The sequence below is a fragment of the Ahaetulla prasina genome, chromosome 8 (assembly GCF_028640845.1).
Source record: "Ahaetulla prasina isolate Xishuangbanna chromosome 8, ASM2864084v1, whole genome shotgun sequence".
NCBI classification, from domain to species: Eukaryota; Metazoa; Chordata; class Lepidosauria; order Squamata; family Colubridae; genus Ahaetulla; species Ahaetulla prasina.
This window is the reverse complement of record NC_080546.1, coordinates 29,053,979-29,072,227: the sequence shown is the minus strand read 5'-3', so window position 1 is coordinate 29,072,227 and position 18,249 is coordinate 29,053,979. Positions and strand designations below refer to the sequence as shown.

Genomic DNA, 18,249 nt, shown 5'->3' with positions numbered 1-18,249 from the left:
TTCCCCAGCCTGTTGCTGGGTTCACCCTATATTAAAGAGCTGTTGTCACTACCCTGGTCTCCAGCCTCATTTCGAACTTAACATTGGCGACGAGGTGGGATCTCGAGGCTAAGGAGAACCAGAACCGAGCTGAAGCACGAGTCCCGAACCCAGCAAACTCAGGGCAGAAAAGCGGAGATGGCAGTTACACGCCACCCGCACCGCTTGACCCGGCAAGGAGAAATGGGGAACATATATGACCCGCTTAAAGCTTTCTAGAAGCCAACGAACTGCACAGGAGTTCCAGATAACCGCAAGGGCTTTCTAAGCCATTGCGGTCCGGAGGTCGAGATTGCGGAAGCTGGCAGAGCCAACGCCGATACAATCGGTATCGTGGCCAACTCTGCAGACTTTGCTGAAGAACCATTTCGCACCACGCCGTCCAAATACGCGGCGGTTTGAATTCGGAGAACGAGACAGATGGAGGGCGAGTCCATCGGTGACTACATGGCTAAGAAGAGCGCCCAAGGACTGCGGATACCAGACGAGGTGCTACTCGAGCAACTCATCCGAGGGGTCAAAGACATCCGCCACGGCGACTGCTAGCCAGAGCAACCTGACACTAGCCACCGCCTGGACGGCCAGAGCACATGAAATGTCTACTAAAGCAGCAGAGACTCTGCAAAGCCTCTTCAATCCAAGGCGAGCGCAAGCAACGCCAGTACACCAGGAGGAGATTCAGTCCGAATCCGGGTGAGGGCGAGATGAGGAAGGGGTCTGCCGGACCGAGAAACGCGACACTGAGGACCGCGAAGTGCGGAAGCTGCGGAGGGTCATCCAGCGCCAACGCTGCAGGTTTAAAGATGCCGGGCGGTGTGGGAAGAAAGGGCACCTAGCTCAGTTTGCAGAGCGCCCAACCTTCCGCCGAAAATTCAAATCGCCAATCAAAACGCGGAACCGGAAAGGCGGCCCGCGATTGGTTCAAACAAGAAAGGCGCCAAGTTCTAACCAAACGACTGTCATTATAGGCGCTCCAACCAAAGTGGAAAAGAAGATCTTCAAAGCCCAAGATCGAGGGAGTACGGTGCAGGCTTGAAGTAGACACGGGATCAGCGATCACCATCATGTCCTGGGACACTTGGCAAGTCGCTGCCGTCCGTCAAGCGCCACCTGCAAGCACAACGGCTACGACATCACCAGGGAATCGCATCCCTGTTCGAGGGACCACCTCCGTCCGAGTCGAGTACGGCCCTCACAAAAGACCCTGCCCATCACGATCGCCGAAGGAACTCTGCCCAGTCTGTTGGGACTAGACTGGTTTCGTCCCTGGGCATGGGAGTGACTGGCATCTACAGAAGTGACTGCAATTTGAAAGACATTCTCTTTAACGAGTTCAAGATGTCTTCAAGGACTGCCTGGGCAAGTACAAGGGGACCCCTATTTCCTTCAACTTAGACCCCAGGTAGCCCCATTAGGCTTAAGGCGAGGAGAGTCCTTTGCCCTAAAACCAAAATTGATAAGGAGCTGGACAAGCTCATAAATCAGGATTTTGGTGCCAGTCGATCACGCAAAGTGGGAGACGCCAATCGTCACCCCATCAAATCCGGACGGGTCAATTAGAATTTGCGCTGACTACAAGGCGACGCTTAACAAAGCCTTACAGAAAAGCGCTTCGGTTCCGTGTGCAACACTTATTGCACTTTGGGGCAAGGGCAAGTCTTTGCAAAGTTAGACTTGGCCCAAGCCTACCAACAACTGCCAGTAGACGCCCGCACAGCCAAGCCCAAACGACACGCACAGGGGGCATTCAAGTGCACCCGATTGCAATTTGGGGTTAGTGTGGCACCAGGGCTGTTCCAAAACCTGATGGAACGACTACTGCAAGGGCTCCCAGGGTAGTTCCTACTGCGATGTCCTAATTTCAGGGAAAACATGGAGGAATTGGGGAGTTAAGAAAGGTCTTGAGCATTTTCCGGACAGCCGGATTAAAAGTCAAGACAAATAATGCAGATAGGGGTCGAATCGGTCGATTTCTTGGGCTACCGGATAGACAAGAAAGGAATTCACCCTACTGAGAGCAAGGTTAAGGCAATTAGGAAGGCTCCAGCGCCAAAAACAAAGCAGAGCTGCAGGCATTCCTGGATTGGTTAATTTTACGGTCTTTTAAAGAACAAAGCAACTGCTATGGAACCGCTGCATAGGCTCTTAGGAAAAATACTGTTTGGTCTTGGGGAAAGTCAGAAAATAGGGCTTTTGAAGCAGTAAAGAACCTGCTCTCAAGTGATAGCCTGCTCATCCAATATCACGACTCATTACCCCTAGTGCTGGTTTGCGATGCCTCCCTTATGGGGTGGGGCTGTACTCAGCCATAGACTTCAAACGGCACAGAAGCCCTATAGCGTTCTACTCTAGAACGATGTCCTCCCAGAGAGGAACTACAGCCAATTAGACAAAGAAGCATTAGCCATTGTATCAGGGTCAAAAATTCCATGAGTATGTCTTTGGGCGGAATTTTGAAATCGTGACTGACCACAGACCGTTACTGGGATTACTGGCTGGCGACCGCCAACGCCTGTGGCACTTTCGCCACGCTTGACTCGATGGACTATATTTTTTGGCAGCTTACTCATACAAGCTGCAGCATCGACCGGGAAAGAAGTGGGGCATGCAGGCGCATTGAGCCGATGCCCACTGCCAGGGGCAAAGACCCCACTCCGGGACACCCATCCTCCTTATTGACTCGTTGGACTCTGGCCCAGTCACATCAAAGGAAGTGGCTCGGGCATCATACCGGGACATTGTGTTAAGGACTGTACTCGGTTGGGTACAGAGAGGGTGCCCCTGCGGCTTGACGGTTCAAAGAATTTGTTAAGAAACGTGATGAGCTCTCGGCTCAAGGGGTGCCTGTTATGGGGTGATCGTGTAATAATTCCTGTTAAGTTAAGGGCAGGTATTGGACCTCCTCCACGAGGTCACCCAGGCATCGTAAGGATGAAGGGGTTAGCTAGAAGCTATGTATGGTGGCCACTCATGGACGCAGAGATTGCTGAGAGGGTAGGGAAATGCCAAGCTTGCCAAGAGTCCAGACCGCTACCCCAACAGCCCCAGTCAGAGAATGGGAAAAGCCCCAAGGGCCTTGGTCAAGAATCCACATTGACTTTGCTGGCCCTTTCACGCCAAACGTTCCTAGTGGTGGTGGACGATTTTCCAAATGGTTAGAGATCATACTTATGAAGTCCACCACAGCCAAGCAGTAATCGCAACCCTGCGCCACCTATTCGCAACTCACGGGTTGCCGGACACTCTGGTGTCCGACAATGGCCCCAATTCACGGCAGCCCAGTTTGAAGAGTACCTGGCAGAGGAAGGCATCCGACATGCCCTCTCTGCACCTTTCCACCCTGCGCCGAATGGTTTTGCAGAGCGCTCCGTCCGGAGCGCTAAGGAGGCATTGTCCAGGCTCAAGCCAGGTGACTGGCAAACAAAATAGACTTTTTCCTAGCCGTCCAGCACAGAACCCCAAGCACAGCCACGGGAAAAGCCCAGCCGAATTGCTAATGGGACGAAACTCCGTGCCCACTTGACGCTTGAACCCCATTACACACCCGAGGGTTACAAGGGGAGCTAGAAAAAACAAATGAGCATAGGCGACCGGTGTGGGCCCGAAACTATGGGGACGGCCCTAGTTGGTCGCAGGACAAGTAACAAAAGTAACAGGGCCAAAATCGACGTGGTAGAGCTACCAGACAACCGAATGTGTGGCGGCGCATAGATCAGTTAAGGAAACGAATAACTGACCAAACCAAACCAACAGAGACAGGTAATGACCAATACCACTTTGAATCCACAGCTGACAATGACCCGGGGGAGGCGCAAGACTTAGCTGAGGTCCCAGAGTTCCAGCGACGCCATCAGGTCCCCGAGGGAAACAGCAAGGAAAATTCCAAAATTAATCCAAGGCCGGATGGCCAAGAAAAAGAGTCGGCCAATAATCCAGAGCCCGATGGCCCAGAGAAAGAGCTGGGAGGAGAAAACAGCCCCTCCGACCAGCTCAAAACACCACCCAGAACTGAACCGCGCAGGTCAGAAAGAACTAGGAGACGCCCAGGTTATTTGCGTGACTACGTCGAAAAATAACATGTGAATAAATATGTAAATAAGACCAAGTGTTTTCTGGGAGGGGAGGAGTGTTATGTATTAACAGTTGTGCCTTTAAATATTTGAGCGGGAAATCAGCACGTTGCTGATTGGACGAAGCCTCCAGCAGAACTGTATAAAAGGAGAGGTTTTTGCCCCAGCCTGTTGCTGGGTTCACCCTATATTAAAGAGCTGTTGTCACTACCCTGGTCTCCAGCCTCGTTACTTCCCGAACTTAACAGTATTAGTGGTCCGCAGGATTTAAAATTATGAATTTAGTGGTCCCTGAGGACTGAAAGGTTGGTGAACCCTGATCTATTCTATGGTCTTTGAGGCTAAGAAGAGCTAGGCCTGGCCTGGATCACCTAGACTAGAGACCAAGGGAGAATACCAGGTTGGTAGATTACTGTAGTCTGAAAAGTTTCAAACCATACTGGAAGAATACAGAGACAAATCACTTCATGAATTTGCCAAAAACACCTGCAAAGTTTTTCTCAAGCAGTCATAACAAATTGAAACTGACTCAAGGATGTCTTTCCTTTTACTTTTTATGGGGTAGTAAAAATGTTGAACTTCCTCCCTGTGAAAGAAAAATATAGTTATAATTTTTGCAGATAACAGAATTTAGACGTGCGTGACTGCAGGTACACCTCGATTAACAATGGCAATTGGACTGGAATTTTCATCACTAAGGGATGCAATCTTAAAGCCGACATTATGTGACTGAATAGTTTAACTATGGCAATTCCAATAGTCCCCATTGCTATTGTTAAGCAAGGATTGCAAGTTGTTCAGTGAGTCCCAGGTGACTTCCAAGCAGACTGGCAGGCAGATATGTGTTTAACTATTGTGTTATAAACTGAACAGAGTCATTGAATTGTGAGATGGGAAGCTAGGTAGGTAGGTAGATAGAGGATAGATAGTGTGAGAGAGTCTGAAGAATTGAGAATAGCACTAATTGAAGAAATATGCTCAGAATTTATTTGTTTTAAAGAAAGATTGATTGAAAATTTAGAAAGTGTGAAAAACTGGCCCAAATTAGTAAGAAGTAATACCTTTCAAGATAAATCATTACATTACAATTTGCTGCTGTACAATTATCTTGAATGTCACTATATATTCCTGCACAGCTGTGACTCCAAAATAAACAGTTTGTAGTGCAACTCGTGGTATTTTTTTTTTGAGGGGGGGAGTGGTAGCCTCCTGGCTAATAAAGCACAAATTGATTTCTAATTAGTAGTTTTAAGAAATCTCTAAACCTCTGCAAAAAATGTAGTTTTAATTTCATATACATAAGCAACTTACTCTTTTCACTAATGAACCCATACAAACAACTATACTTGATGCTCCATTTATATAATCGCTTAACATATGAGCATCTCCCATTTTGAGGGAGATGGGCGGTTCAAAAGTTTGAATTATTGTAAAACAAAATGTTGGCAATTTTTTTCTGATGTAAAGTTCTTTTGATGTAAGAACTTTATACTGTACTCAATTCTTCCTCGAGCCTTAGATAAGAGAGGTATCATATATACAGTAATAACATAAAAGATATGGAACATTCTCAACAGTATCATATGGGCAAGTATGTCCAAGTGTGATATATTTTGGAATGTACTGTTGCAGAGGCTGTTGCAAATTCATTAAAATATGCTCTTCTCTAACTAATTACAGTAAGATGATATAGTGCCTTGCTGCCATAAAAGTCTCCTTAGAGCCATTAGCCTTATTTTGATTAGATGCCATACTCTTATTAGACTGAAGGCTATCATTCCTTATGTGCTAATTAAGCATTTTGTTAATACCTAAAGTCTTCCATAGACACACATTTTAATATATGCAGTGGTGGAATTCAATTTTTTTTACTTCTGGTTCTGTGGGCGTGGCTTGGTGGGCATGGTGTGGCTTAGAGGACATGGCAGGGGAAAGATACTGCAAAATCTCCATTCCCTCCCCACTCCAGGGGAAGGATACTGCAAAATCTCCATTCCCACCCCACTCCTGGGGGAAGGATATTGCAAAATCTCCATTCTCACCCCACTCTGGGGCCAGCCAAAGGTGGTATTTTCCAGTTCTCCGAATTACTCAAAATTTCCACTACTGGTTCTCCAGAACCTGTCAGAACCTTCTGAATAGCACCCCTGGTTATACGTGCTTAAATCTTTATTTTGATTCTCGGTGCTATTACAGTTGTCAGTATGGCTATAGTATGACATGATACATTTATCGAACATTTTTAAGTTCATTGTTGACCCTCTTACATTTCTTTGATATGAGAAAGTTTGCTTGATATGTGATGCCCTCCAGAATCACTGCTGATTCTATAATGAACTAGTTACATAAGTCTAGTTACATAAGAAAAGGTGATTGCTCTAGTAGTAGAAATAAAATTTTATTCGGATAATATTATATATTAATAATAGCTTCAGTAATTAATCATAGTTTCAAACTAGCCTTGGCATTTATGAAATTGCGGAACATATGTTGCTTATTTTTTTTTAATTCAAAAAGTTTTACAAAAAATTTTCCCCCGCTTTCCCCCAACCCCCATCCCTCCTCCCTTCACAAACCCCCCTCCCCACTCCCCCCTGACTTCCTGGAAGAAACACAAGGTATAGTTAAAAATAAAACAAACATATGCTAAAAAAATTCCCAAAACTATTATACCAATTTTCCCTCTCTAACTCTGACTTCCTCCTTACAAAACCAAAATCCTCCAAAAAAAATAAAATTAAAAAAATTAACAATTAACAATAATAAAATATATAAATCAGTAAAATAAATTAATCCTAAAGTATTTAAAGCCAGCTAATGCGTAAGAGTCCAATCCAATTCAGAGAATATCTCCCTTATAGCTTCTATAAACATATAATTTTCCCCCCAAATCTTTCTTACATAAGATCTTTCAAGAATATTCTATTTGCAATTCAGTAGAACACATTATATAATTTGAATACAAAAAATTACAGTATCTCAACTTTATATTCAAAATCCAATATAAATCCAAATATTTAGTCTTTTATGATAGATGTGAAACATGTAATCAACCCATTTCTTCCAGATCTTTCTCACATAAAGTCTTTCAGGGACGCTAATGTTTTTATCTGTTAATATTTCAAAAAAAGATTCTTTCAAGGATAATACTTTTATCTCTTGCCATTTTATTTGATGCATTAGTCTCTGTCTTTCCTTCATTACTCCTTTTAAAAAGTCAATCACAATATTTCCTGATAGTTCCTTATGTCCAACAATCCACAAGTTACTGCCATATATTCCATCAGCCGGAAGAAAACTCTTGGAAAGCATTAACCCTGTGAATTTTTCCAATTCGAGACAACCTCTTGTAACACAGATTCAGGCATTTCATCTATACTTAGATCATCTTGTTTATTCACGATCATATCTTCATTTTTATCCATTTTTGTTTGTACCTCCATTCCATCCAAGTACTGATTACACTGGTTAATTTCCTCCAAGCTTTCATCAAAAACATCCCCATTTTGTATCAATTCGTATTTTTGAATAATTAAATACATTCTTTCTGTATAATCCTGTATAAAGTCACGAATCCATTCTTCTGAAAGAACCTTCATGGCGAAGTTCTTATGGAGAATCCCCTTATGAAATACTTAAACAAACTAATATAATCCAACAATCCACAGTCCAACACAATAAGATAAAATCTCCATTCACTTTCACATTCTCAGCAAATAAACGCCTTTTTTCCTTTAAGTATAGGAGAGCTCAATTCGTTACAATCCACAAATAGTGTTTCCCAGCTTCTTAATTATGCAGCTTGCTCTTTACTTTCAATTCCTCAAACGCCATTTTAAACAATCAGTTAAAGCAAGGGAAAAAAAAGTTTCTCTTTTTAAAAGGTGGAAGTCAGGAAATCAAAAATACTTGCAATCCAATAATTGTTCACTCGTGCTTCTTCCGTCTGCATATAGAAATCCACAAAAAGAAATCATTTGAGCAGAGGTTGACACCTTCCTCTTTTCCTGCTTTTGCAGGCGCGCACTGAAGACCGGAGATAGCAGGATTTCAATGGGATTCAAACCCTTCGGGACTTTGCATAAGAAAAACAAAGCCCCTAGGGGAATCTACCACTCTGTTGTGTCTTGTCCGCTCTCACCGCAGCCGGGGTCTGCTTATCTGCTCCCGAACACGGAGGAATGTATGCCTCCCGGCCCCAGTTCTGGCTCCATGCCCAGACAAGCTGCAGAGGAGGGGGCACCTCCCGGTCCCAGCCCTGGCTCCATGCCCAAGCAGGCTTCAGAGGAGGGAGCATCCCCCGGCCCCAGCCCTGGCTTCATGCCCAGGCAAGCAGACAGCTAGAACCCCCTCCCTCCTCCACAGCATGTGAGCCTGAGGAAAGTTTACTTCCAACAACAGCTGATTGGAGTGACCCTCGCATCAGAAGATTGGATAGGCGGAGGCAACAGAAGGAAGGGAGGGGCAGGCCTTAATGAGTGCTGAGTCATGGAGCCACACCCCATGGCCTATATAAAGGATCTGCTTTCTGGCAGTCTCTGAGTCAGGCAAAGTCGAACTTATCTTGCTGAAGTCACTTACTGGTCTCCTGCCTGCTCTGAGGACTTTGCTAGGACTTTGGGCAGAGCTGCAGAGGCAAGCCTGATTCGGATTTCCCTGACCCGGCCGTCAGCGGAGGAGTGGGACACGACACACTCCCCCCTGCAGCTCTATCCTCTCTCTTTCAACCAGAGAGAGAAATCGAAGCCGGGAACAGCTGTTTTTCGCTGTTTTCACCGGCTTTTACGATATCCAGTGCGGAGTGCCTTAAGTTAGGCACCCAGTGAGAAAGGTGGGGCCAAACCGGAAGTCAACGTATGTTGCTTATTGTATTGTATGACAATGCAAAGTAGATTAGTAGACTAATGTTTGGTGTCTCTTTGAAATTATCTTGTCATCAATAGATATATATGAATTCTTCATACTTAGCTTTATAATCAGTGTTATGGTTATTTTAAATCAGACGAAAAGTATTTGCCTGAAATTCTAGGATATTGGAGTGATTCATTTTCATAAATGAGTGTGAAATAAAGACATTCAACAATAGTTTAGTTTGAATTTCTGATTTTCCAGCTGAACATCAAAATGTCACTTGTTCCTATTGAAATTACTGAATCGTAGGCTTTTCCATCTCAGTGACATTGTTAAAATTGGAAATGTCAAAAATGTCAAACTATGAACATGATGTATGGATACATGCCTTAGTTTTATTACACTTTTAAAAATGATTTTGCAAATGATCAGATTAACTTTAAATTATGATGAATTAACTACTCATGTTTACATTCTATAATTTATTTGCTTTGAATATACATGTCTCTCATACATTAGACCTTGGGAGTTGGATTAAAATATTAATTACTTTTCACTGCAGAACACTTTGGCATGCCAAAAATAGGAGACTCAGGGGATTTTTAATTAATTATTTTAATAGGGTTTTTAAGGGGAATTTTAATGGGACTTTTAAGGAGGTAGAACTGGGCGGGTTGGAAGGGGAGGTAGTGTTGGGTGGGGTGGAGGTTAGGGTGGGTGAGGGGTAGCCCGTCGGGAGGAAACCAGTTCAGCGCATGCTCGTGGCGACTATCAATGGGTTCGGAGGTTATGAGTGTGTTCCTTTGTGTGAGGTGAGTCTATTTGCACGGTAAGTGGGAGGGGCAGATATGGCGGAAGGGGATCGTATCGACATAGGGGTCACGCGTTCGATGTTTGCAGGCGATCGCGTGCCCGATCTGACTTCTCCGTTCCCGGATGGCCAAGACCCTCAGAGCCTGGGCCTTGTCTGATGTTATGCAGCACGGTCCGTGGCAATAAGGCCCCTAATACATGATCTGATTCAGGGGTGCAGCGGATATTATAAGCGTTCGGAGACCTGGTTGGGCACTGAAGGGGTGTGCCCTGGTGAGATGTGCCCACCGGGTTTCCGTGCATTCCATCAGCCGAGGCCCAGGGTAGGGGTGGAGGGTGGCGGTTGCTATTAAAGAGAGTCTAGAGCCGTGTACCTCAGATTGCGGGTGTGAATCCCTCTTTGTGAGGTGGGGTCATAGATGTCAGATGGGCTTGCTGGTGGCGTACCTGGCTCCTTGCTGCGTGACAGCTGCCCTGCCCGAGCTCCTGGAGGTGCTTGCGGGGTGGCAGTGGAGACCCCAGACTTTTAGTCATGGGGACTTTAACTGCCATCTGCCGGCTCGTCATCGGCAGTAGCTCGGGAGTTCCCTGACTCAAGTAGTGGATGGCCCCACTCACATGGGAGGCACACTGGACCTGATTTTGTCTCTGGTCAGTGGTTGAGATCTGGACTTAAAGGAAATAGTCATTGAACCTTTGTCATGGTCAGATCACTCTCTCTTCGCCTGGACTTTCTGACCGCTACCCAACACCGCAGGAGACGGAACCATTACGGTGGTACCGTCCCAGGCGCCTGATGGACCCAGAGAGGTTTGACGGAGCTTGGGCCACTTCCTGAGGTCTGGCTCACGGCACGGCAGAGGAACTAGCTGCAGCCTGGGAGCGGGCTGCGGCTGGGGCTGACCGTGTCGTGCCTTTGCGACCTCTGACCCGGCGCAGATCCCAACCGGCTCCTTGGTTCTCCGAGGGCTGAGGGGGATGGCCCGGAGAAGGCGCCTAGAGAGTTCCTGGAGGTCCAGCCGTTCAGAGGCTGATCGGACACTAGTTAGATCCTATACCAGGACCTACCTAGTGGCACTGAGGGAAGCGGCGTTCTCGCCTCCTCCCTCATTGCGTCGGCAGATAACCGCCCAGCTGCCCTGTTTGGTGACCGCTCCCTCCTTCACCAGGGGGCGGGATGACCCGTGCGGGGCGTGCTGAGGAGTTTAACGGTTATCTATCGATAAAATCGTTCAGCTTAGGGACGGTCTGGACCAAAATTGTGGCGATTCAGGCGAGGTATCTGAGGCGGTCTTGGTGATGTTGTGTGGGATGAGTTTGACCCTGTGACTCCGAGGACATGGACAGGTTGCTGGGTAGATTGAATGCCACCACGTGTTTACTGGACCCGTGCCCCTCCTGGCTGGTGCTGGCCACTCAGGAGGTGACACGAGGCTGGCTCAGGGGATTCTGAGTGCTTCCTTGTTGGAGGAGTCTTTCCGGCCGCCTTGAAAGAGGCGGTGGTGAGGCCCTCCTCAAGAAGCCTTCCTGGACCCGGCTGTTTTAGGTAATTATCGTCCGGTCTCAACCTTCGCCGGCGGTTGTAGAGAATATGGTGGCATATCAGTTTCCCCTGCACCTGGAGGAAACTGTCTATCTGGACCCGTTCCAGTCCGGCTTCCGACCGGTTACAGCACTGAGAGCGGCTTTGGTCGCGTTGGTGGATGATCTCTGGAGGGCCAGGGATGGGGTTATTCCTCTGCCCTGGTCCTATTAGACCTCTCAGCGGCTTTTGATACCATCGACCATGGTATCCTGCTGCGCCGGTTGGGGGTTGGGAGTGGGAGGCACCGTTTATCGGTGGTTCTCCTCCTATCTCTCCGACCCGATGCATGAGCAGTGTTGACGGGGGCAGAGGTCGACCCGCGGCGCCTCACTTGTGGGGTGCCGCGGGGTCGATTCTCGCCCTTCTGTTCAACATCTATGAAGCCGCTGGGTGAGATCATCAGTGGCTTTGGTGTGAGGTACCAGCTGCACGCTGATGACACCCAGCTGTACTTTTCACACGGGCCACCCCAATGAAGCTATCAAGTGCTGTCCCGTGTTTGGAAGCCGTGCAGGTCGGGATGGGGAGACACAGGCTCAAGCTCAATCCCTCCAAGGCGGAGGGGCTGTGGATGCCGGCATCCCGGTACAGTCAGCTGAGTCCGCGGCTGACTGTCGGGAGCGAGTCATTGGCCCCGATGGAGAGGGTGCGTAATTTGGGCGTTCTCCTGGATGCACGGCTGTCTTTTGAAGATCATTTGACGGCCGTCTCCAGGAGAGCTTTCCACCAGGTTCGCCTGGTGCGCCAGTTGCGCCCCTTTCTAGACCGGGATGCCTTGTGCACAGTCACTCACGCCCTTGTGACGTCTCGTCTGGACTACTGCAATGCTCTCTACATGGGGCTCCCCTGAAGGGCATCCGAGGCTGCAGTTGGTCCAGAATGCAGCTGCGCGGGTGATAGAGGAGCCCTCGTGGCTCCCAGTGACACCTATCTCAAGAGGCTGCACTGGCTACCTGTGGCCTTCGGGTGCGCTTCAAGGTGTTGGTGAGCGTCTTTAAAGCGCTCCATGGCATAGGGCGGGTTACTTACGGGACCGCCTGCTGCTACCAAATACCTCTCACCGACCGTGCGCTCACACAGAGAGGGCGTCCTCGGGGGGCCGCGGGCGCGACAATGCCGCCGGGCGACACCCAGGGGACGGGCCTCCTCTGTGGGGGGCCCCGCCCTCTGGAACAAGCTCCCCCCAGGACTTCGTCAACTTCCGGACCTCCGAACCTTTACGCCATGAGCTCAAAACTTATTTATTTATCTCGCTGGACTGGGTTAGTTTTAAGTTATGGGTTTTTAAATGGGTTTTACTTCCAAATTTTAATTATGGCCAATTTAAATAAGTTTTTTATTAGTATTTTAATTGTATGTATTGTGCATTTTACTTGGCTGTGAACCGCCCTGAGTCCTTCGGGAGAAGGGCGGTATACAAATTTAAATAATAAATAAATAAAATAAATAAATAAATAAATTTGGATAAAATTTTGAACCAGCAAAAAAAAAAAACTCACATACTTTAGGCAACCATTATATATGTAGCTACTTCCAGGGCAGAAATCACATTGAACCTCAGTATCACATTGAACTTATATAAGATTGATTTCCCAAATTGAAGTAAAATTGCCTTTTGTACAAAGGATGTAACCCATTTAAATGCACTGGAGTTCGTACAATGGTTTCAGTTCACAAATTCACAAATCACAATCTAATGACACAGAAAGCCATATTGAGGTTTGGCTTCCAAATCTGGAAATTTTATCATTTTGTATTTGGTGAGATGCTGTTAATCACTATCTAAAATTATTATGGTTGTTTGCACACTCAACTAGATTATTAAATTGTATTTGACACTTTTATTTACCTATTACGTCCTTCCCAAGGACCTAGGGCAGCGTTCACCAAGTGGTGGTCTGTGGATCACTGGTGGTCCGCGAGAAACTTTTGGTGGTCTGCAGAAAAATTATTTGAATTTTTTATATTGCACTAAATCAGAAGTCATCAAACTACAGCCCCTGGGACAGATACATGCAATGAACATTTGTGTTGCTGCAGAGTCTTACCCTTCGGGGTCTTTTTCTGCAGGTCGGAGGGGGGGGGGAGAAATTCTGACTTGGGGTCTGCTTCAACCTCCTGGTGCGGGGCTTTGGGCGAAGACTGGAGGGAAGCGGCACTGGTGACGAAGAGCCGGAGGGCCTTGTTCCAGTGGGACTGCATCATGGCCTGGAACTGGCTGACCATCTCAGCCCGCTGAGCCTCCAGGCGCCGTCACTTGGCCTTGCACTCCTGCAGGTCATCCCTCTGCTTGGAAAGTCTATGCTCGTAGACCTCAGTGCGGTGCTTCTGCTGAGCCTCCTTCTTGTTCAGATCCAATTTGAACTGAGCCAGCTGTTTTGCCAACTCTTTCTGTTGGTGGCTGCTTAGCTCCAACAACTGCTTCCTGTTGAGGCCCTAAGGAACCCTGGGCAGGCAGGGAGAGGAGGGGCGAGTAGAGGCTGGTGAGGCACCCCTTGACATGAGTGACATTGAATTGGCCACGCCCACCCAGTCACAAGACCACCTAACCACACCCACCCAGCCAGTCATTAGGCAGATTATATTAGTGGTTCACGGGATTTAAAATTATGAATTTAGTGGTCCCTGAGGTCTGAAAGGTTGGTGACCCCTGATGTAGGGACCATAAGGAAGGCTGACTGCAGGGAAATCGAAGATTTTGAATTGCATTGGAGAAGACGCTTGAGAGTTTTTTGGACTCCAAGGAGATTAAATCAGTCAATTCTCAAGGAAATCAACCCTCACTGTCCTTTGGAAGGAGAGATATTGAAGCTGAAGCTGATACTTTCACCACCAAATGAGAAGAGATGATTCTTTGGAGAAGACTCTGATGCTGGGAAGGATTCAAGGCAAAAGCAGAACGGGAGGGCAGAGGATGAGGTGGTTAGATAATGTCATGGACACAGCAGGCATGGGTTTCGGTGGACTCTGGGAGACAGTGGATAGGGGGTCTGGTGTGCTGTGGTCCATGGGGTTGCGGGGACTGAGACAAGACGGAACAACAGTAATGATCAAATCAACATTGTGCCATAAATCAACATAATTCATTGTACATTATAATCACTTACGCATCTTAGATTATAAACCTGAAGCTATTTTCTTTCAAATAATTTATTAAATGGATATGGAACCAAAAAACAAAAACAAAAAAACAAAATAGAGAGATATTGTTAAATTGTATAAGATGCATTTTTAATTTTTTTTTCTTTTGTTAGAAATTGGTGGACTTTTTCAGTGTAATTATTTCAAAGGTGCAAAATGGCACACTTAGTAGTATCAAGTGTCACAGGAAAAGTCAATTATCCCAGAAAGGATCCAACTTCAGTCTGAAATTTAAAAAGACAAGCTATAAATCAAGTGTCCAAAATTGATTCCTTTGTACTGTATGATGAATATATCCCCAAGGTTAATATGGGCTTACTGAATGGAAAAATGAATGTTTTGCTTTCTAAGTGTATATTCTCTTTATGAAAGTATAATTTTCTGCTGGTAATATAGTTTACAATGGAAGTATCTTTAAATAAGAGATAATAAAATCATCTGACTTTTTGGATGGGCAAATTATAAAGCTTGCTTTCCGAGGTATCTGAGGGATACATTAATATTGCTCTGAGATATGCATATTTTAATATTATGTATTGGATTATAGAATATTTCATTTTAAGGTTAAGTAGGAATCTTTCTGAACAAGGCTTTTTGGTACATAAGTATCGTTTTTGTACATTGTATATAACAAAATTAAACCTTGTTTGTTCTGAGACCTGGCTCTTAATAAATATATAAATATAAATTAAGGGGTAGAATGTATTAGAACAAAGAAATATGAACAACTATTCAAATCTGTTGCTTTTTCTTTTTCCTCAGGGCCTAGTTGCTTTCTTATGCAATTGTCACTTGGTTTCATAAAAAGACACAGCTGTTTTAAAGTGTTATAGGGAGGCATTGCATTTGTATTCCCAAGCACTCCGCAGCATATTTTGGAATCAAATATGAAATGCTGCACAGTCCTAGTACATATGACTAAATCCTGAATACTATGCAGTGTTTTTCCAAGTCTGATTTTATATTGCTCCATTGGATATGACCAGAGAGTCTTCATTGAACCAATAATTCCTTCTTGTTATATTTTAGTTCCATTAACTTCATGAGCTGTACTGAATTGTTATCACCTCTCAATCTAAATGATATAGGCCATGCAGTTCTATGTGCTTAATCCAATTTCCGGCTTGATTGAGATTCAAGCTGTATTCAATACTATATTAAGCCACAAAAAGACTTTCTATATTTCTTCCTCAACATATTAAGTAATCTCATATATCATAGTTTGTAAATTATGGTTTATGGTTTAATAGTTTTAGTAAATCAGCTTTTGTAGTTTTTCTACAATTAGAACTGAGTCATACTGAAGCCACTACTGACTCATTGCCTATGTCCAATGAAGATTTTTTATTTGTGAATATAATTCCTTTCATTTTCTTTCTTTCCTCATGTGTAGGTTTTTTATTTTCTTCTAATCTCTTCCATCAGTAAGAGATGGAAGGGATCTCTTACAATAAGGGTTTCTTATTGTGTGAATCAATTGTTTTTGTTGATTGTTCTTCAGTTAACTTTTCAATAACACCAGTAAACTGATTTTGCTCTGGTCTGAGTCTAACAAGGTCCTTCCCTCATCATCATTAGTGAATGATCATTTGATCAGTTTACCCATTTATGTTGTCAAACTATTTACTGAATCTGCACTACTATTAATCTTCTCATAGTTCCCATCACCAATCTCTTTCCACTTATGACTGTATGACTGTAACTTTGTTGCTGGCAATCCTTATGATTTATATCGATATATTGACCATCAATTGTGTTGTAAATGTTGTACCTTGATGAACGTATCTTTTCTTTTAGTACACTGAGAGCATATGCACCAAGACAAATTCCTTGTGTGTCCAATCACACTTGGCCAATAAAAATTCTATTCTATTCTATTCTATTCTATTCTATTCTATTCTATTCTATTCTATTCTATTCTATTCTATTCTATTCTATTCATTTATGTTGTTTTGTGTTTCCCAGCATTCAGCTCTTGAGTCACTTGCTACAGACTTAGTTCTGGGACATCTACACAGCCTTTTGAGGGCTAAAATGATGGGAATCAAAAATGGAAATTTATTCACAAATATATACAGAGAACTCTTTATAAGAGTTTATATATTAATCAAATTTATATAGCTGCTAATCTACCCAAGGAGGTCTGGGTGGAAATAGAAATAAAAAATATACTGTACAGAGCTGTTAAAAAAAAACTGTATCAAGGCAGCCACATCATTTGAATTTATCAATTCAAAGTTCCATTGAAATTCCTACCCCTGTGCCTCAGGAAATAACAGGTCTTCACGGCTTGTCAGAAGGGCAACATGGTTGAGACTGTCTACACAGTGATGGGATTCAGCCAGTTCGCACCACTTTGGGAGAACCGGTTGTTAACTTTCTGAACAGTTTGACAAACTGGTTGTTGGAACAAATCATTAGAGCAGAGAACCGGTTGTTAAATTACTTGAATCCCACCACTGTGCCTACATCTAAGGAACAAGATTATTCTACAGACAGACACTGTGACAGAGAAGCCATGCTTTCTAGGATCCATCAATGGAGCTGAATAGGCAGAAACCATTGAAAACAGGAGGTCCTGCAACTAACCTGGCTCTGTCCATGTAGAGCTTTAGACAACCAGTACCTTCAATTGCATCCAGAAGCCTCTTGGAAGCCATTTCAGCACATGTAGCAGCAATGTTACATGGGCGTATTGGAGACATACTATTCATTCCACTATATTCTGATCAGCTGAAGCTTTTGAATGTTCTTCAGGGGCCCCATGTAGAATGTATTATAATAATCAATTGGGACATTTATTTTATCTATCTATCTATCTATCTATCTATCTATCTATCTATCTATCTATCTATCTATCTATCTATCTATCTATCTATCCATCCATCCATCCATCCATCCATTTTATGTTGCCCATCTCCCCTCTAAGATGATTCTGGGGAGGCTTTGTCCAGCAAAACCTTTAGGTTGCATACCAACTCTGGCAGGGAGAGCTTTACATCATCCAGAGTTAATTATGGAAAATCACTAGATAATGGGACTGTAAACTCCATAGTCACTCAGTCTCGTCACAGTTGAATCAAAACCAGTTCTTCCCCATTGAGACCTGTACAATGTCCAAGCACTGAGAAAACATCCCAGTAGCATCACTTGGAAGGCCAAGGCAGAGATGCATAACTGACCATCATCAACTTAATCCATTTAACTGATGATGTCACTTAGCAGTTTCAAATAGGTATTAAATAGAAGTGGGGGAAAATTTAAGCCCTATGGCACTCCATAAGCAGAACCCCTTCTGGGACCTACCTAGAGGGAAGGAGGAGAAATATTGAAGAATCATGGATTCTATTTCAATAAATTTATTATGACTCATGGCTTTGAAAGCTGCTGAAGTATTAAGAAGGACCAGGAGTTTATACTAACCCTCTTCCAGCCTGCCAGAAGCCATTCAAAAGTGCTATCAATGTTATCTCCATACAGTTATTTCCTAGCTTGAAACCTGATTGAAATAGGTCCAGATCATAAGATCTGATCACTCTTGCAATGGAAACCCTCTTCCTGCCCTTCAACTAGCTGTGCAGTGGACTAAGCTGCTTTTCAGTGAGAATAAGTGTACTTTTTCATAGTTCAGATTCTTCAACAGCCAGATTTTGCTAAGTTATGGTGATCAAGAGTTGGCAGTTCATCAAAAATAGCATCAAGATAGAATATGGATGAAATCATACTAACAATACTGTTTGTCTTGCAGTC

At 44.6% G+C, this 18,249-nt stretch overlaps 1 protein-coding gene across 1 annotated transcript in view; it reads left to right on the top strand.

Annotated features, from left to right (window-relative positions):
* LOC131203266 (collagen alpha-1(XXV) chain-like) overlaps window positions 1-15,941 on the top strand; it is a 64,074-nt gene extending 48,133 nt beyond the window's left edge. The window contains exon 3 of the mRNA XM_058193291.1: window positions 15,893-15,941. Coding sequence (XP_058049274.1) covers window positions 15,893-15,927 — 35 coding nt within the window. The 3' untranslated portion in view covers window positions 15,928-15,941. The remainder of the gene's footprint in view (window positions 1-15,892) is intronic.
* Window positions 15,942-18,249: the final 2,308 nt, after the last annotated feature.